The 20,921-nt window shown below is 30.7% G+C and overlaps 4 protein-coding genes across 4 annotated transcripts; 3 read left to right on the forward strand and 1 right to left on the reverse strand.

Annotated features, from left to right (window-relative positions):
* Positions 1 to 1,987: 1,987 nt before the first annotated feature.
* YHI9 (Yhi9p) lies at positions 1,988 to 2,872 on the forward strand (the record flags this gene model as incomplete). The annotated part of the gene is made up of 1 exon (XM_001644181.1): positions 1,988 to 2,872. The coding sequence occupies one exon, from the start codon at positions 1,988 to 1,990 to the stop codon at positions 2,870 to 2,872; it is 885 nt and encodes a 294-aa protein (XP_001644231.1).
* A 451-nt stretch (positions 2,873 to 3,323) lies between these two features.
* On the forward strand, positions 3,324 to 5,804 carry DAP2 (dipeptidyl aminopeptidase; the record flags this gene model as incomplete). The annotated part of the gene is made up of 1 exon (XM_001644182.1): positions 3,324 to 5,804. The coding sequence occupies one exon, from the start codon at positions 3,324 to 3,326 to the stop codon at positions 5,802 to 5,804; it is 2,481 nt and encodes an 826-aa protein (XP_001644232.1).
* Positions 5,805 to 6,156: 352 nt separating this feature from the next.
* Positions 6,157 to 9,087, forward strand: RPN1 (proteasome regulatory particle base subunit RPN1; the record flags this gene model as incomplete). Its single annotated transcript, XM_001644183.1, has 1 exon — positions 6,157 to 9,087. The coding sequence occupies one exon, from the start codon at positions 6,157 to 6,159 to the stop codon at positions 9,085 to 9,087; it is 2,931 nt and encodes a 976-aa protein (XP_001644233.1).
* A 441-nt stretch (positions 9,088 to 9,528) lies between these two features.
* Positions 9,529 to 15,435, reverse strand: MYO1 (myosin 1; the record flags this gene model as incomplete). Its single annotated transcript, XM_001644184.1, has 1 exon — positions 9,529 to 15,435. One exon carries the CDS (start codon positions 15,433 to 15,435, stop codon positions 9,529 to 9,531), a length of 5,907 nt encoding a protein of 1,968 aa, XP_001644234.1.
* Positions 15,436 to 20,921: the final 5,486 nt, after the last annotated feature.

Here is a 20,921-nt window from a genome sequence, read left to right on the forward strand (position 1 = left end):
GAATACAATAAATAACGGAGATTAGTTAACTCAAAAAATAAAAATTCCACTGAAATTTCAATAATATATATAGAAATACTGTTTCCTTACTTTCGTTCTCAAAATAGAATAACTGTTTCGCAACTAAAACTGCAATATACCTTAAAAGGAAACCAAACTATCTCTTAATAGTACTTGATATTTTCTCTTAAATAGATGAATTTTTATTTCATCTAGTTTTTCTCCCCTTTTGCTATCCGATGAGTAACTTGAAAATTAAAACTATGTTGATAATTGTAACGGAACAATAATTGTAGATAAGGAAGATGATCTAGATAGCAGCTTAACCTATTACTACTAGCCATAACTATGATTATCATAATATTGAGAAAGCGCAGGAAAAAAATAAAACTACACTTCATTAGAGTAATCTCTTCTCACTCGAAGAGCAACTGACTGTATTAAATGAATCACTCGGGAAAAACTTCGTATAAATCGATACCATTTCCTTTGCATTTCCTATAACTTCGTTAGATAATAAAATTACCTAAAATAGACATATATTATACCTTATTTGGTTTGTAATATCTCAATACGGCAAGTTTCTTTGCATTTTTAGGGAAAGCCAGAGCATGCCTTTCAGGAAAAAAAGATTTCAAAAAAAGTATGTCACGTGCCCATTATTCTAAATCATAACATACGTTAGTCACATGGTCGTTTGTTTTTGATTATGGCGGCTAAATTGATGTATATAGAAAATGGTTATTAAGGAGCATCACACATAACCAATCAGCACAATATATAGGACGATGGTTATATAGCTAGGTAGTTTATATTTTCCCGATTTAATTGTTGTATGAAACATAAAAAGACAATCTAAATTAGTTTTAACTCATTTCTCCACATCTTTTTAACACAGTAAAAAGCATAATCCCTCGAAAACAATTAAACTTAAGTTGACCAAAAATACCATCATACTTGTATTAAGCTACAACTTACATCTTCTAAAGCACCAGATGTAACAATCATTTCCTTTAGCCTTCTATTCTTATGATGCTCAATCTGATCAACAACAGTGCAAATAAAGGATGGAAATTATATCTCAAGAACCATTCGCTTTATATAGTCGCCCTTAAAAATTGATGTATTAAAAATATCAAAAATATCAAAAATTCAACAAGATCATTTAGAAGTAAAGAAATTTATATTTGTTGATAATTAGGTATATGAGAAGGGCTGTGAATCATTACAAATCGGTGTGGGCTGGATAATATATATTGGACTGACCTTATATATTTAAAAGGGATCTATATAGCTAAGAAAGCATGAGAAATTGTGACAAATAATAGTTTACTTTACATAGTCAATTATATGATGAAAGTTGTTCAGACCTCTTTTAATCTGGAAAGGGGATTGGTATGATTCAAACTTGTTTAACCTGCATTCTATACCTTAGACTGCATAGCTTGTGTTATATTTTTAATGCTGTTTGCAATATCAATAAAATATCTCATTTACACCATTAAATGGATAAACAACAGGGTTTATATTATTTGGCAAGTAGTCGAAGAAGCAACCATTCTATTTAATGTCTCTATTTTCATTGATGGCTTAATATATAATGTGGCATTTCTCATAGATCAATTGTGGGAATATTATTTTTAAATTCTTTTAGACCCTCTAGATACCAATATAACTAATCGTTACACTCAATGGTATAACATTACAAAGTTTTAAGCATGCAATTGATATACATATTACTTTTACAATTACTACATCGTCAGTGAGTCATTAGCGTTGATTTATGCAGCTTAGCATTATTGTTCTCCTTACCGAAAAATGTATGCATATATATATATATTGTAATGTATTCAAAAATGAACTTAGCTCAAATTGGATTAGATAGATTATTGGCTTTAAAGATTATTTAGAATACAATTGATTTGATTATATATTTATAATAAAGAACATTGGAACCCAATTAGTTTATATTACCACGATAGAGAGGATGCCAATAACTTTACCATTCAAACAACTAGATGTCTTTACCACGGTGCCATATCATGGTAACCCAGTGGCTGTTATAAATTGTTTAGATATATCAGAAAATGATATTGATGAGAAGCAGATGCAGAATATTGCTAGATGGACTAACCTATCTGAAACCACATTTATTTTCAAACCTTCCAACCCAGAGAATGATTATAAATTAAGAATTTTCAGTCCAGTTAACGAACTGCCATTTGCTGGTCATCCAACACTAGGTTCTTGTAAAGCATTTTTACAATTTACTAACAACACAACTTCAAAAACAGTTAGACAAGAATGTGGATTGGGAATTGTCAATTTAACTGTAAATGAAGATGGTACAATCTCATATAAAGCGGCTTCAACTTCATTTGATAAAATTGATCCAAAAGTTATCAAAGAATATACAGAATGTTTGGGGGTTAAACCAGATGACGAGCCCTTATTATTACATGTAGGTCCAGAATGGGTTGTATTTCATGTTTCAGACAGTGATAAATGTTACAATGCCAACCCTGATTTTGCTAAATTAGCTGAAATAAGTAAAAGGAATGGGCATATTGGTATTATTTTGGGTGGTCCTAGAACTTTGGATCCTCATATTGAATATGAAATGAGGGCTCTAGCTCCAGTAATCAATGTCAGTGAAGATCCAGTATGTGGTAGTGGTTCTACGGCTTTAATCGCCTATTTACAAAATAAATACAAATTTGATAAAACTACTAAATTAAAGATTACACAAGGTGGTCGCGTTGGAAGAGTCGGTAGAATTCACTCAATGATTGAAATAAATGAAGCTAAGCAACCTAGTTTTCACTCAGGAGGTAATGTTATCAGCTTAATTAATGGAGAGATAACTGTCTAAGATTGCTTTCAAACCTAAACCCAAATATAAAAAAAAAAAAAAGATATAGACAATCCTATGATTAATAAATTGTTACATCAGTTCCAGGTAAGTATGTACTCCCAATCAGCAAAATTGCGCACTGACTGGATAATTTACGTTTCATATATAACCCTTATGTACTGTATAAATACATTCTTTATTATCTAAAATAAGCTTATCATTGCATATGGTTCCTTAAATATCAAATTCGGACAGTAAAATAAGTAGCAATAGCAAAATTCAATGAAACGACTAATAAAAAATCGAATAAGGTTTGTTTGAATCGATCAGTTGCATTATATATAATAAGGTTTAGAAAACCTTATGAATAAGTAGACTTAGAGCTGATATTTAGGACTAAACTAAGAAGTTTCCCTAAGAATATATATGCTTATGGCTAATTTAGCTTACTTTATGATATTATAAAACAATGAATAATTCATCGAATGGATATGAAAGCATCCCTGATGAATCCTTGAGGATAAGGAAGAGGGACTCGCTATTAAGATATACAAGACCGTTGTTTATTATTACTCTGTTGGTTTGGGGAATTGTTGTATTATTGAAGATTATTCAAAATTTTACTGGTATTAACGATGGCAATAGTGATGATAAGTATCACTTGCCAAATCCATTGGTTACCAATGATGGCTCTTTGAAAGTATCCTTTGAGAACGTAAGGAATGGAACATTTCAACCTGTTTACCATTCGTTACAATGGATTAAAAATGTTAATAATAATGATGATGATAATGGGTTATACCTAACAGATGCAAATAATACGTTTGCTATTAGATCAGTTTTCGATAAAGATTATGAACAAGTATTATTGAATAGTAAAACTTTTAAATACCAAGGTTCTAATTTTAGTGTAGATTCATTAGTTGCATCTCCGAACTTGGAGCAATTATTAATTAGAACTAATACTGTTTCAAATTGGAGACACTCGACTTTTGGATCTTATTTTGTTTATGACAAAAATTCAGAAGTTTTTTATTTAATTGGTGACAACATTGCATTAGCTGAATGGTCTCCAAATTCTTATGATATTGCATTTGTTCAAGATAATGACATTTATATTTACTCAACAAAAGCACATTCTGTTGTAAATAGAGTTACTGATGATGGTTCTTCTCAAATATTTAATGGGAAGCCTGATTGGGTATATGAAGAAGAAGTGTTTGAAGGTGATAGGGCATTATGGTGGTCAATTGATGGGTCATATTTGGCATTTGCTCGAATCGACGAAACTAAAGTTGGTGAGTTTATTTTACCGTACTATGTACAACATGAAGATGACATCTATCCAGAAATGCGTACAATTAAATATCCTAAAAGTGGTACAAATAATCCAGACATTGACATCCTAATTTATGATACTTACCATAAGAGTACGTTCAAGGCTGATATTAATCTTGGAAGTAAAATATCACCTGTTCTACTGACAGAAGTTATTTGGGTTGGAAATGATACCGTATTGGCAAAAACTACTGATCGTTCCTCCGATATACTAACGGTTTTATTAATTAATGCCAAGGAACAAACCACAAACACTGCTCGTGTTCATTCCTCTGACGACGGATGGTGGGAAATCACTCATACTACAATGTTTATTCCTAGTGACGCATCAAAAGGAAGATTGGAAGATGGTTATATCGATGTTTTACCTATCAATGGCTATAATCATCTTGTTTATTTTACACCATCAAACAGTTCGAAACCTATAGTACTAACAGAAGGCTCATGGGAGGTAGTAAATGGACCTTCTGTATTTGACAATGAAACTGGTGATATTTACTTTATTGGCACTAAGAAATCTTCAACTGAAAGACACATATATGGTGTCAATATCAATTCACCTAAAAAGGTTTATGAAGTAACTGATACAACCAAACCTGGGGTTTTCACAATATCCTTCTCATCAGGAGCAAAAGCAGCATTATTAACTTACATGGGTCCAAGTATCCCATATCAGAAAATTGTTGATCTCAAAGCAATTCAAAAAGATTCTGAGATAAGAGGAAACACAAAGGGGAGAACATTATATTACCTAGAAGAAAATGATATCTTGCAAGAAAACATGAAGAAGTATTCTGTTCCAGTTAAGACATTCGATTCTTTACATTTAGGGAATGATTCATATGGTAATGAAGTGATCGCTAATTCATTCGAAATTGTGCCAAATGACTTTGATCCTAAAAGAAAGGACTATTACCCTGTATTTTTTTATGCATATGGGGGTCCAAACTCTCAGCAGGTTCTTCAGACATTCTCAGTTGGATTCAATGAAGTAGTAGCATCACAGTTGGGTGCATTTGTTGTGGTAGTAGATGGAAGAGGTACTGGGTTTAAGGGCCAAAATTTTAGATCAATCGTGAGAGATAATTTAGGTGATCTTGAAGCAGTAGACCAAATAGCAGCAGCCTCTATCTATGCTTCTAAGGACTATATAGATGCGGAAAAAATTTCACTCTTTGGATGGTCATATGGCGGTTACCTAACTTTGAAAACTTTAGAAAAAGATGGTGGTGAACATTTCAAGTACGGATTGTCGGTAGCTCCGGTCACTGATTGGAGATTCTACGATTCAGTTTACACTGAACGTTATATGCATACCCCTCAAGAAAACAGCGAGGGATATTTCAAATCCAGCGTTCATAACGTAACGAATATCGCAGAGGCAAAGAGATTTCTACTAATGCATGGAACAGGTGATGACAACGTTCACTTCCAGAACAGTTTGAAATTCCTAGATCTATTAGATATCAAAGGTATCGAAAACTACGACGTTCACGTTTTTCCTGACTCAGATCACAGTATAAGGTTCCACAATGCCAACAATATAGTCTATGACAAGCTACTAAACTGGGCAAAACAAGCATTCAATGGAGATTTCGTAAAGTTACGCTAATCTATCCTACTCACTACATAATTGTTATTATATTTATACAAATCAGCGGTTATTTGAAATTCACGTGACTTGGTTGAATCGTAAATAAAATTAAAAAATGGAGCAGTGTGTTCGTATTATATGATAATGGTTTTTTTTATTCTCGGGTGGCAAAATAAAAATTGTACCGTAGTTATATATTTAAAAGTATATAAATCATAAAGATATCTAATTCAAATAAAGAACCTTTAAAAATTAAGTTATAATTAGGAAGAGAAGTAAGCTGAATTGAAGGTAATAGTGGTTATCAAATCCTGTATATATCACATCATAGTGCTATAAAAGTTGGAACTAGATATATTTGAACGATAAGATGTCTAACATCGGTGATAACGTCAAGGAGACGAAACCAGAATTGACTACAGCACCTACTAATGAAGAAAAGGTAAAAGATGGAAAAAAGGCTGCTGAAGAGGAGGAATTGTCTGAGGAAGATTTAAAATTGAAGACTGATTTAGAAAATTTGGTTGATATTTTGAAAAGTGATGATTCTAAATTATTTGAAACAACTTTGAACCAATTGAAGGAATTTATTAAAAATTCTACTAGTTCAATGACTGCTGTACCAAAGCCTTTGAAATTTTTACGTCCTGCATATCCAGATTTATGTTCCGTTTACGATAAATGGACTGATAAGACTTTAAAATCTTCGATTGCAGACGTTTTATCTGTCCTAGCCGTAACGTATTCTGACGATAAATCTCATGATTCCCTAAGATTTAGAATGTTATCAGATGAAACGAATATTGATAGTTGGGGTCATGAATATATTAGACATTTGGCATTAGAAATTGGAGAAGTTCATAATGAACAAATCGAAAAAGAAGCAGAAGTTGCTTCTTCAGATTCTGAAGGGGACGTTAAAGAGTTGTCTGGGTCATCTTTTGAATTTTCCAAGGAATCTTTATTGCATTTATCATTAGAAATTGTACCATATTTCTTGAAACATAATGGTGAAGCTGATGCAGTCGATTTACTATTAGAAATTGAAGCTATTGATAAATTACCACAATACGTTGATGAAAATACTTATAGAAGAGTTTGTCAATATATGATAGCTTGTGTACCACTTTTACCACCTCCAGAAGATGTTTCCTTCCTACAAACTGCTTACTCTATATATTTATCTGAATCTCAATTGACTGATGCATTGACCTTAGCCATCAGATTAGGTGATGAAACTTTGATAAGAGCAGTTTTCGATGCTACTGCTGATCCAGTTGTGCATAAACAACTAGCATATATTCTTGCGTCTCAAAGATCTTCTTTCCAATTTGAAAGCGTGCAAGACATAATTGGTAACACTAAGTTGTCAGAGCATTTTCTATATTTAGCAAAAGAATTGAACTTAACCGGTGCAAAAGTTCCAGAAGATGTTTACAAAAGTCATTTAGATAATTCTAAATCTGTTTTTGCAGGTACAGGTTTGGATTCAGCTCAACAAAATTTAGCGGCATCTTTTGTTAATGGTTTGTTAAACTTAGGGTACTGTAACGATAAATTAATTGTTGATAATGATAACTGGGTTTATAAAACCAAAGGTGACGGTATGACTTCAGCAGTTGCTAATATTGGTTCAATTTTTCAATGGAACTTAGATGGTTTGCAACAGTTGGATAAATATTTATATGTTGATGAACCTGAAATTAAAGCAGGTGCTTTATTGGGTATAGGTATTGCTGGTTCTGGTGTACATGATGGAGATGTCGAACCAACTTTACTTTTACTGCAAGATTATGTCACAAGTTCGGATCCAAAAATTAGCTCTGCGGCTATGTTAGGGTTAGGTATTGCATTTGCTGGTAGTAGAAATGAAGAAGTTATGGGGTTGTTGTTACCAATAGCGGCTGATACATCCCTACCTATTGAAACATCTGTCATGGCTTCATTAGCGTTGGGTCATATATTTGTTGGTACATCTAACGGTGACATTACAGCTTCTATCATCGATAACTTTTTAGAACGTAGTGCTATTGAGCTAAAAACTGAGTGGACTAGATTTTTAACATTGGCATTAGGTTTGATCTATCTAGGTCAAGGTGAACAAGTTGATGATGTCTTGGAAACAATCAGTGCTATTGAACACCCAATGGTTTCTGCTATGGAAGTACTAGTAAGTGCGTGTGCTTATACAGGTACCGGTGACGTCTTATTAATTCAAGATTTATTGCATCGTCTAACTCCAAAATCTGTAAAAAAAGAAGATGAAGAAGATGAAGAAGATGAGGGAGATAAAGAAGATTTGAGTAAGTTCTTGGGTGAACAACTATCTGAGAAAACAGAAGCCTCTGATGAAATGGATGTTGATGAAGTTGAAGAACCTACATCTTCTGAACCAAAAGCCAAGAAGGATCCTACTACTACGGAAGAAGTAAAAGATGATAATGAACAAAAATCTGATGGAGTAAAGGAGGAAGGATCGAGTGATAATAAGAACACTGAAGAAGATGCATCTCAGACTGATGAAGTATTGTATGCAGTTTTAGGTATTGCTATGATTGCTCTGGGTGAAGATATTGGTAAGGAAATGACTTTACGTCATTTTGGACATTTAATGCATTATGGTAACGAGCATATACGTCGTATGGTACCTTTGGCAATGGGGTTGGTTTCTATATCTGATCCTCAAATGAAGGTATTTGACACTCTGTCACGTTTTTCACATGATCCAGATATCGATGTTTCTATCAATTCTATTTTAGCAATGGGTCTGTGTGGTGCTGGTACCAACAACGCTAGATTAGCCCAATTGTTAAGACAATTAGCAAGTTATTATTCACGTGAACAAAATGCATTATTTGTAACAAGATTGGCACAAGGTTTGGTCCATCTTGGTAAAGGTACTATGACTTTAGATGTCTTTAACGATGCCCATTTATTAAATCATGTTACATTAGCATCATTATTGACTGTTTTGGTTGGTATGTCATCTCCATCATTTATGTTAAAGCATCACCAATTATTTTTCATGTTGAATAGCGGTGTTAGACCCAAATACATTATTACATTAAATGAAGATGGCGAACCAATAAAGATCAATGTTCGTGTTGGTCAAGCTGTTGATACAGTCGGTCAAGCTGGTAAGCCAAAAACAATTACTGGTTGGATTACTCAGTCTACTCCAGTCTTATTAAATCACGGTGAGAGAGCTGAACTTGAAACTGATGAATATATAAGTTATACCAAAAATATTGAAGGTATTGTGATACTGAAGAAAAATCCAGATTATGACAGTAAGGAATAGAATGAATCATATATAGAGATATATATCAAGAAATATATACCGCAATAATAAAAATAGTAATAATAGTAATAACATTTATTAGATCAAAGAAATCAGGCTCCAAGAAATTACACCTAATATGTCAGGTTTCTCATCAATAAGGGTATAAATTTTATAATTCCTACAATTATATAGTTGGTGTTCCTAGTCAGAAATTGATTTTATTTCTAATGGATACTTATTACATACCCTGATTGAAGTTATATAAGATTCAAAGGTGGTAATGATATTCTATTAAAATCTAATCGAGGTGAGGAAAAGTGGCTAGATCCGAACAGTAAAATAGACTGTTGAAAATAGGATTAAAATTACTATTTATAATTAAATTAGTGTCTATTTGATATTGACATATTAAATATACGTCTATTAAGTATATACATTACATTGTATTCTATGTATTCTTTAGATTAAAAGTTCTTCCTGATTCATTTGAACCTTTTCTTTACCAGTAGCTAAATTCTCAAATCTTTTCTTCCAATAATCTACTTCACTTTCTAATTCATTGACCTTGTTTTCAAAGTATGAGTTCTCTCTGACCATTTGGTTTAAATCCAGTTTTTGTTTTGTAATCTGTTTTTCATAGGTAGTTATCCGCTCACTGAACTGATGCATCTCTTCCTCAAATTGTTGTCGATCCTGGTTTGCATTCTCAATAGTCACAGTTTGTTTGTCATTATGTTCCTTAAGCTCTTCAATTATTTTTTCTAGTGTTTGGTTCTTTTTCATTTCTTCATATTTCATTTCAGTTTCACTTTGAACAAGTTCTTCAAATTCTTGAATTTTTGAAAGCCATGCTTCTTTATCTGATGTATCTGCCAATTTGGCCTCCAAAGATTTGATTTTTTCTTTTAATATATTATTAGAGCTTAAAACAGATTGATTTTCTTCAATCAAACTTATGTTTTTATCCTTCTCTTCATAGTAACCTGACTTAAATTCTGCCGACTCTAATTCCAATTTGCCAATCAAATCTTCATTACGACGAACCTGTTCCTGTTGTAATTTTAGTGCTTCTCCAAGGTGATTCTTATTATTTAAGAGTTCCGATCTTTCTTCCATTACACTATCTAGATCTTCTCTTGTTTTCTGCAATGATGAGTTAAGAGTTTCTGTCTCTGAGATTAACAATGACTTTTCATTTAACAACCTATCAATATTTTCATTTAAGGATTTTTGATCTGTCTTCAAGTTATCTAACTGCATGGAAATTTCTTTATTGGATTCAACGATTAAATCTTTCTCATTACTTAATTGCTGTAACATTAAAACATAATGCTCATTTTGTTGTGTCAAATCATTCAATTTAGACTCTGAATCGTTCTTTAACATTTCTAAGGCATAGTTTAGTTTAGAAACTTCTTTCTTCAATTCAGTTTCATACTTCGTATGTAACATGAGCTCTTCTTGTAATTTCTCGATTTCGTCGACTTCTTTGGTCTTATCTTGCTCAGCTTTTAGTCTTTCCTTAAAATGTTCAAGTTCCGAGGATAATAATTTTATCATATCTTGAGATTTCTTCAGTTCAAAATTGCCTTCTTGGATTTTGATTTCCATTTCATCTTTTTTGGTTTCGTAATCCCAAATTAGTTTCTCTTTATCGCTATTAGAATCCTTTAATTTTTCAATAATGTTAGCCATGTTTCTTACATCTTGTTCTGCCTCAGCCAAAGCATGGGAATATTCCGTCAATTGAGTATCGGCATCATTAATATATTTCATATTATCTTCAATCTGTTTTTTGTTACTAACAATTATGTTTTTCAAATCTTTATTTCTTGACTCAGAAGCTTCGAGATTTAATTGCAACGTACTTATTTGTTCAGATTGAAGGGTTTCCTTGGCAGATGCCTGTTTTACAAGATGTACTAGGTTATTCATTTTTTTGTCAGAATCGTTTAGAACTTCTTGCAATTTATAATTCTCAAGTTTGTGGAATCTAACTTCATCTTCATATTTCCTGTAATCATCATGAGAATAATTTGAATTAGTTAATGATGGAAGCGGTAGGTTAGTTCTATCTTTGAGTGGTACGGGATTATTATGGTCAACAAATTTATTAATTTGTTCATTCTTCTTATTTTTGTTTAACCTTGAAAAGATACTACCCTGGATTGGATTTGAAACATTGCGCTGTTTATTCTCTAAACTTGAAAGGGCATTCTCCGCGTCATATCTAGCCTTAGTCTCTATTTCTAATTGTTCCTTTATATGATGTAGTTCTAGAACTAATTTTTGAACATCCATCTCAGATATCATATCTGTATTGCCCAACTCTTTATCTAAATCAATGGTAATGTTCGCATTTTTTATAATTTCTTTCATCTTTTTGATCTTACCAGCACTATGTTGTAACTCAAACATTGTAGATGCCAGTTTGGTCTCAGTGAATCTTAATTTTGCAATTAAATTTTTTTTCTGCTCTATTTCAGCCTTTAATCTTTCTGACGTCTGTACAACCTTTTCATTCAATTCTTCAATCTTTCCCATTAGTTCGATATTTGCAGTTTCGGAAACAATAACTACCTGGTCCCTATCTTTCTGTTCTTTTATCTTTAAATTCTCATTTGTAACCTGTAGTAATTTTTGAGCCAGGGATTCATTCTTAGCCTTTTGCTCAATCAAAGCATCGGACAAAGAAGATAATTTTTCTTCATCAACTGACCTGCTGTTAAAATTATTCTTTAAATCTTCATATTTTTCTGTTAAGTTGTGGTTACTCTTCTTGAACGTTTCAAGCTCCCTCTGGACCTCGCTTAATTTCTGGATGGTTGTTTGAGATTTTTCAATTTCATTAGTTTTATCATGAGTTAGCTTCTTTATGTCATTCTCATAATTGGTTATCGAATTTAATAACTTTGTATTATCTTCCTCTCTACTTTTAACTTGCTTATTAAGTGCCAGTTGTTCATTTTTTAGAGATGAAATCTGAGAACGCAATTCACTGTTTTCATTCACTAACTTACTCAGGCGGTCTAAAGCCTGGGTACAGTTTTTCTCTAACTCTTCAAGCTTTCCATCTAAGGTGACTTCTGAAGTTTTTATTTGACTTCTTAGAATTTTGATTTCATCAGATTGAGAATTTTTCAACTTACTCAAGTTCTCGATTTCCAGTTTGAATTTTTCATTTTGTGCCATATATTCCTCTTCTTCCTTCTTCCTTGATTCGGCAATTATTTGTAAAGATTCTAGTTCGCTAGATAAGTGTTCTTTTTCAAGTTTGAACTCTTTTCTCAAATTAATTTCCTTATTCTTCAAATTATCCTCTAAATCTTTGACTGTATTTAACAATTTTTGATTATCAACTGATAAGGATTCTTTCTGTTCGGTTAGATCCTCGACATTCTTCAAAAGGTTTCCATTATCTTCCTTCAGATTTTTATTTTCTTTTAGATACTTTTCGATTTCTTCGGATATAATCTTTATTTTATCATTGATTCTTGAATTTTCATCTTCAATAGCAATTTTTGATATCTCCAACTTATCATTTATTAGTTTTAGCTTTTCTAACTTTTCAGACAATTCCAATTCGGCATTTTTGGAAGTTTGCAAAAGTTGGTTTTTGCCTTCTAGCTTCTTGGTCTCTACTTTAAGTAGTTCTCTTATTTGTTCCAACTCATTGTTCTTCAACTCGTTCGTATTTATTAGTTCTGTTTTGTTCTTCTCAAGATCATCAATTTTATGCTCCAATCGCTTGACATTTTCGCTGTATTTCTTTTGTCTAACAATGTCTTGAGAAGAATTCAGTAATGGTAACAATTTTATATATAATCTAAACCAAGGGTTATTTGCCATTTCTTGTTCATATACAACAAAGTTTTTTCCAATTAATTTTGAAGAATTCAATTTTGACAATTTCATTTGTGTTAATTGTCTGATTAAATTACCCTTAATTATTGCGTTCATGAAAGTTACTGATGTTGATAACTTCTCTTCAATCTTTACTTCTAAATCAGCTAACACACCAGCTTTAAAAAATAGTTTTGTATTACCGACTTTATATAAAGAAGGATCAAGGTTTAATTCAGTAGATATTAATAATTCACAATTTTGTTTTAAATTGCTGGCGTTGATAGAATTTAGAACAGAATTGTCTAATAAAAATTTATATCTCTGAAAAAACTCGTTGAATAAAATACGGTTTGGATAACCTTCTCTGGCTATTCTAATACCCTCTAATACACCATTGCAACGTAGTTGATCTAAAATCAATTGCTTATCAAATGTTTTAGGTGCCTTGAGATTATTTGGTATTATGCAACGAATAAAATGAGGATTCGTCAACCGCAATTGTTCTAATAAAGAGTTCAATTGTTCTCTATGTCTTGAGGAAGTAGTAACTTTGATAGAATTAGAAAGTTGAGTTTCAGTATTGAAAAAGCTTGAAACTAGACGATTCTCTGAACTAATAAGTATGTTTAGCAAATGGTCGTTAAGAGGGTCTCTATTCTTTAGTAACCAACCATCTGTATGATATTCCACATCACCAGCATAATGCTTCAGAATGAAAGAGTTAAGCTTTTTGGATCTTTTAAACTTATTGTTAGTTGTTTTTTTGTTGGAGTTATTATCCCAATTTGAAATAAGCTTCTGGAAAAAAGATTCATCACTAGAATTTGGAATTATGGATTCTTCATCTAACAATGGTAAAATACCTGTTGGGTTTGATTTCTTAAGCTCGATTAAGTCAATAGTTGACTGCAGATCTTTACCAAAATTTATGTAATCCCATTCGATATTTTCATTGATATATTCATTTTGTTCCAATATAAACATATGATGGTTAAAAAATTGTTGTAGTTTTTCGTTGGTATAATTAATGCAGAATTGTTCAAATGAGTTTTTTTCAAATATCTCAAAACCAGCTATATCCAAAATACTTATGAATTTATAATTTGATCCAACATCACTACCTGTAGCTGAATGATAGGATTTTAAATTTTCATTGATTTTGCTTACTATATAATCAAATAAATTTTCATACAATGTTCTTGATAATGCATTTAAGATAGATTTTGATTGTAATGAATTTTTTGATTTATGAACCCATTCTCGTCCTGCTTTTGATTTTGGCCTCAATATAGAATCTTTAAAGTCATATGAATCTTCTATACCTAATAGAGCTGCAATTTTTGTTAAAAGCTCTGGATTTTGAAAGGCTGCCTGTTTATCATTATTTTTATTATTAGATGAAGAATTGTTACTAACAAATGAAGAAGTAAAATTCAAATTACCAATATGTAAAATTGAAGAAATCACTTTAAAAATATTCTCAACCTCAATTTTACTAAAACCTATTATATCAAAAGCTGCTAACAAAGCTTTGAAGTTTGAATTATCATTATTATTAGTTATTTTATTTAAGATTTGATAATCATTGATATCGGTGGATTCTATAAGTAATTTTGATTTTAAATCTGCATTGTTCGAATCTGATAGACCTGCTAATAGCTCGTAAAAAATATGGAAATTTCTCTCAGCTTTTGATTGATTAGTTATTCTTGATTTTTCTAATAAATACCAATCAATTTGAGCTCCGATAATTTTGTAAACATCACTTGAATCTTTTGAAAAGTTGATTTTAATGAATTTACCAAATCTTGAAGAATTATTGTTTCTAACGGTTTGAGAATTACCAAATGATTCTAAAATTGGATTACTTTGTAAAATTTTTGTTTCAAAATTGTCCTTATTTAAACTTTGAGTAATCGATGCTAAATATTGTAAAATTTTTTTTGTATTTTCAGTTTTACCTGCACCAGACTCACCGGTGACTAAAATTGATTGATTATTGTCATCATGTAATAAATTTCTATATGCATTTTCTGTAATATTAAATATGTGAGGAGGTAATGAAGAAGAATTTTCTATTTCGTTTACATCATTTTCCTTTGAACTTGGGTTTTGATTATGGTATAACTCTCTAATTTTTTGATTATAAATGTCTAGGTTTTTGTATGGGTTTATTGCCACTAAAAATAAACCTGAATAGGTATAAATTAAATTATCCTTATATCTGTTTTCTAAATTGAATAAAACAGAAGGTTCGTTTAAATGAGTTAATTCAGACATGTCATTAACTTTATCGAAAATATTTGGGTTCACAGGAAAGATTTTTGAAATTGGAAAATCAATTATATCACCATTTGATAATAACTTCAATTGTACAGTCTGTTCCTCATTTTCTTTTTTATTGGTTATTAAGTTATTATCATTACTTGAATCAACTAATTCAGCTTTTGTAAATAATTGAGTAGTATCTTCAACAGGCACCCAAAATAAGGTGGGATTGTTTGAACTTTTACCAGTCATGGTATATGTATTTTAAAATTAGTGCTTTAGATTGAATTCAATTCAGGTCAGACGAATAATTGATAAATTAATATAACTTAACAAACTGGGAGGGGGGGAGCGAAATGAAGTGAACTTATAATATTATGAGTGACCGTAAAGATTAGTAATAAAGATTGAGTTTAAACCAATGCTCTCAATAGCTTTAAATTAACAAATCAACAAAATTGATGAATTTCACAATATATCTTGTAATGAATGATGAGGATTAAATTGAATTGAAAAAGATCACAACTTAACAATCTATTCACTTCTGTTTCGTAACTTAAAATTTCAAATAAAAATTAAAATGAATAGGAAGTTACAGTTGTTATAAATTTAGGAAGGTTAGGCGGCTAACCCAAAAGTAGAAGCAGTTTTGGTATTAATAAATGAAAGTTGGGAATAGAAGCTAGCACAAAAACAAAAAGTTCGAATTCGAAATTGCATGATCATATTTTGATCAAGAATTTTACCCAATTCGGTAAATTATGTCTGTTAGTAAACAAACTAATTAAGTTTATATATTTCCTATTTTAGTAAGTTGACAACTTAAATGATTAAATAGGAAATATACCGAAATCTGAAATTATTCTAAAAAATAGTAAGGGTAACAACTCAATTTATGTCACATGCCACTTTAATTTTGAAGGATTACTTGAAATTAACAACTTAGAATGATTAAAAATTATATTTTAACCCGGGTAACGTTTTTGGATGAAATAGAGCTCCGACGGAAATTAGTCAGGGACTTCGAGGACTTCACATTGGCGTTGCTGACGCTGCATTAATTGATATGTTCATTTATTCATTTTACATGAATTTTGATTTATTTTAATTTGTTGTCACGCTCACTAGACCTGATTATATTTGTACAAGCTTCTACCAAAGATATATTTTCAAATTATTCATATACTCTCAAATTTGATTTTGCGTGTTAGAGGATAGGTAGATTGCATATAAAAAAGGATGATACCATCCTAAATCTTAAAATTGTTATAACAGTATTAATAGTCACCTGAAAAGACATTAGTTATTTCATAACAACTGATATAGATTGAAAATGTGAGCCAACCACTATTAATTCTACTTGTTCCAAGTTTCTAAAATTCTTGTAACTCTATGGAAGTCAGAAGCTCATTTACAAAAACGTCACATTTAAAGAAAAAAGTAATAAAAGTTTAAAGTTTCTGGAGCCATATTGAGATTCCCATTATAATTATAACTATTTTTAAAAAAATTTACTTTAGTTTTCTTTCCCCTATGGATTGTTAACTAAGGAAATTAAAGATATCGATATTTAAATTGGCAAGAGCGTGAAGATTTGTGTATGACAAAGGAGTTACCTTTCACTTATTCACAGTATTTTTCTACCAATTAAATTGCTAGTGAAAACTACGAATATGTGCCTCCATTTTCTTAAATATATCATTCAAGTGGATAACAATTCTTCTTAAAAGTAGTAGTACCTGTGTATAAACAGATGACGAATTTACATTCAATTGCACAAATTTGATTAAAATCTCGAAAGTTTTAAGAATATTAACAAATAATTCTATCCAAATCGAAATATGGACCATTAAATTCACTGATAATTGACCGGCTCTGAATTTTGCAAGTTTCGGAATATCAGCAAACTTCTTCCTAATGATTAATAAATGTTTTCAATATTTGTTTTTTATATTGTATCTTACCGGATTGTAAGGTAGAGTTCTACTTTTGAGATATGAATCGCATATTCAATTTATTTTAGAGTACATTACTTCAATCCTAAAACTGTATAATTGTTGAATAAGGTGGTCATTTACTGTGAAAATTATCACAGACCAAGACGGCAGATATTTATCGTAATAAAATATTTGCAAGAAATATTATTTTGGTAATTTGATGTATTAAACTCTTCCAAATACTATCTTGTTAAAATTTCGTTATGACTTGAATTGTAATCCTTTATCCCTTTACTTAAAACTTCTTCTTCTCCATTAATAAATTTTCCTTCTTTATATTCAACTCACATAAATTGTTCCCTTAAGGAAACAAAATTTCGTACATACTCAAGAGTGAGATATAATTTATGACGTAAGCTTACAGTATGTTCCACGCTAACAGGATAAGCAAGATACCCAACCGGTAAAGAAGTACAATAAGAAAGTAAAGAGACTTGGTATTGAGAGATATGGGTCCAAAGTCTAAATATAATTTTTTTCTTACACGAAGAGGTAAGTATTATTCTGTGTTTTTTCTTTTTTGGATTTCCTCTACAATTTTCAACTACAAAAGACCTTCTTTAATAAGATCCAGTCACAAGATTTGGAAATACTGGAGAATGGAAGTAATGCATTGAATTTCCAATAACCATTCTGTTTGACAAGATAGGGAGATATTGAATTACAGAATCCTGAAATTGCAGAAATAATGGTGATTTCTAATTCCTATTTGTTAGTGGATAAATGACTTGTGTGCTAGATTGAACTTAAAATTTTGTTTTTGCTTCGATTGATATTTGATATAATGAATTAATATTCTGGAAAATCACCTTGCTAAGTGTGTAGCCATTTTCCTGTGCATCTTGTAAGAAATGTTGTTCATATGATTCTTAAATATACTTTAAAAACTCTTTATAGCCCCAAAGTACGAGTGCCTATCAATTATGATTTGAGCAGTAACAAAATCTTCAAAAGTAATCCTTTTTTCCTTCCACCATTTAAAATTAAATCACCATGCTAAATATATTATATGCGATTTTGTTTGGCTAAAAGATCTTTAACTGAAGATTGACCCAGTTAAGCTATGTATGACACATTGAAACATATATTCTCCATAATTCATATTCATGACTTGTGTTTTGGAATATTCAGCCCCTTATTCAATCAACATTTCTCTCTTCTTAAATACCAAAAAGAGTTTTTGAACGTCTCTGTGTCATGACCATTTTGACTGTGACAAAAAATCTCATTATCAGGTACCTTTTCAAAGGCTACTTTTTACAAACAAATTATCATTCCGTGAGATGCTAATCTCAATGAATTTAACGATGTAACGACCGTATCTTTGTTATACATAAATGTTATTTCTAAAGTAGCACTTATTTCCTTCTTATTTATCAAAATGTTGATATTAATAGCAATATATGTCACATTGATAGTAGTAGTAGCACATTAGTTATCAGATATGTTTTGGATTTAGTTATGAAATGTAAGGTTAAATATATTCGAGACAATTAACCTGTCTTTATTTTCAGCCAGCCGCATTTTATTTTATCTTCAGCTTGTGATTTATTTACAAGTGTTTGTTAATTATCAGCATTATTTTCTGTATTCGTAAAAACTCTAATTATTTCTCAGCCAGTCATTGATGATTACGTCACTGTCATTCTATTCCTTCATATTTTTGTAAGAATTCACTTACATATGTTAATGTTGTCTTTGTCTTCAGATTATGCAATATAGTTCAATATTTGATGTCACAATTACAATTAGTAAAGATTTCTTTAATACCTCAATGCCTCAAGATTAATACGTGGAATGTTCAATGACATTACGAACTAATTGTATTTTTATATTCCAAAATAAGATATAGTAAAAATAATCTGTATTTAAAAATTATGTTCCCCTGCAAAGGTTTAATTGGTTGAAGAAAATATCCTGTATATATTTCATGTCATCAAATGACAATCTTTTCGGGTAATTGGTTCCAAATATGGTTTTAAGGCTTATTGGGATGTTTCATATATGCAATTCCTAACTGTACATATCTCGCTCTGGAAGTTCCAGAGATGGTTTCGTACAAATGTTTAAATGATAATTGTAGTACTGGTTTGCTCTTTTCTTCTTCAATGGAATAGCATAAATATGCTTTAGGAGAACTCAGGAGAACTATTTTTCTTTTTTTACCCATCTAGAAAAACAAATTGTTTTTGTGGCACTAAAATAATATACGCGCAGTGACAGACAAAAGTGTATCGTTTCTTTTTCAGAAAATTCCATTGTTGACTGTTATTTATCCAACATTCGCCACAACTGCACGTCTCCTCTAAATGATTGATTTCGAACGGCATAACACATTCTTTAGAAAAATTCAAGATGAAACAGGATTGTCTATTGATTTTTAGGTTTATAAGAGAAAAGACTGTATAGTAACTAAATTCCATGTATTATTGTTTTCAATATCTATATATTTTTTCTTCTTATTTTTCAATTATCAGTTCTAAAAACCGCAGTGTATTAATAAGCATATCTCTTTTCAAATATGACGGCTGTATGATTACATGGTCACGTATGTCTTTAAGTAAAAATAATAGAGTTAACATTTACTGTAAAAATCAATTGTATATGAGCTTGGAAAAGATAACTTCGTATATAAAAATATTATATTGTTAGGGACAGATAATTGATAGTAAAAATTTTTAGAATTATCCTACTTACTATTGAAAAAAAACATTCTGTTGTTTCTTTTTCTACGTCTTCCTCTGATAAGTATATTTGAATTAGTGGTGCCACAGATTTTTATTGGCTTATGATATTTTAAAATATCAATTTTGTATACTTGTATTTATTTTCACTTATTAAGAAAGCATAATCTAATCGTTGAGAATTGTGATAATAATGGTCAGAAATTTTGTTACTTTACTTTAGAGAGCTTGAAAGTTGAATTATATCACATTATCTGAATCATAATAACATTCTCTTATAGTTGTTCCGAATGTTTGTCTTACGAGATTATAACGTACGATTTTATAGACCAAATATTTTTTTCCCTTTTCGGTCGCGGGAATTTATCCTGAGAGATTTAATAAGAATTAAAATGTCAATACAAATTTTATCTTGTTCAACGTGCATAAAAATAATAATAACAATAATCTATGGACAAGTTATTCAGAATATATCTTGCAAAATGTGCATTAATTAACCTCATTGTGAACTTGGGGTACTTTTCGAAGATCGGTTAATGTCTATTATAAACTCGAAAATATTCCCAACCTGATTTATTAATGTACATTACATTGAACTAATGGAGGGAATTATTTCATAAATTTATAATTTTACTTACAATTGTATTTGAAAAGTCAATACGAATGGAATAGGTGTTAATGATGCCAGCCAATGATTGTTAAAATTCCAACTCAGCCAGGTGTTTCAAAGTAACTGTCATTTCCCAGATACGATGTATTCCTTGTTATTCATTTTCAAGTTAGTTAATTACTCTGTACTTACGTAGCGTATAACGCCAATTATGTAGCTAGATTTCAGAAATCATTGATCATTAACCAGAAAAATAGATAGTCAGAACAAGAATTTGGTTAATTCTAGTGACTTAAAGTAAAATTATCTCATCTTCATTGTGGGGTGATTAGCCATGTCGATACAACTAATTCAATAAACTCGATATTAAACTCGATATTAAACGAATTAGATGGATTGAAAAGCATCATTGTTTGGGTGAAAATAACTTACTTGGGAGGAAGTGAG

Source organism: Vanderwaltozyma polyspora, genomic scaffold (assembly GCF_000150035.1).
Source record: "Vanderwaltozyma polyspora DSM 70294 KpolScaffold1051 genomic scaffold, whole genome shotgun sequence".
Lineage (NCBI taxonomy): Eukaryota > Fungi > Ascomycota > Saccharomycetes > Saccharomycetales > Saccharomycetaceae > Vanderwaltozyma > Vanderwaltozyma polyspora.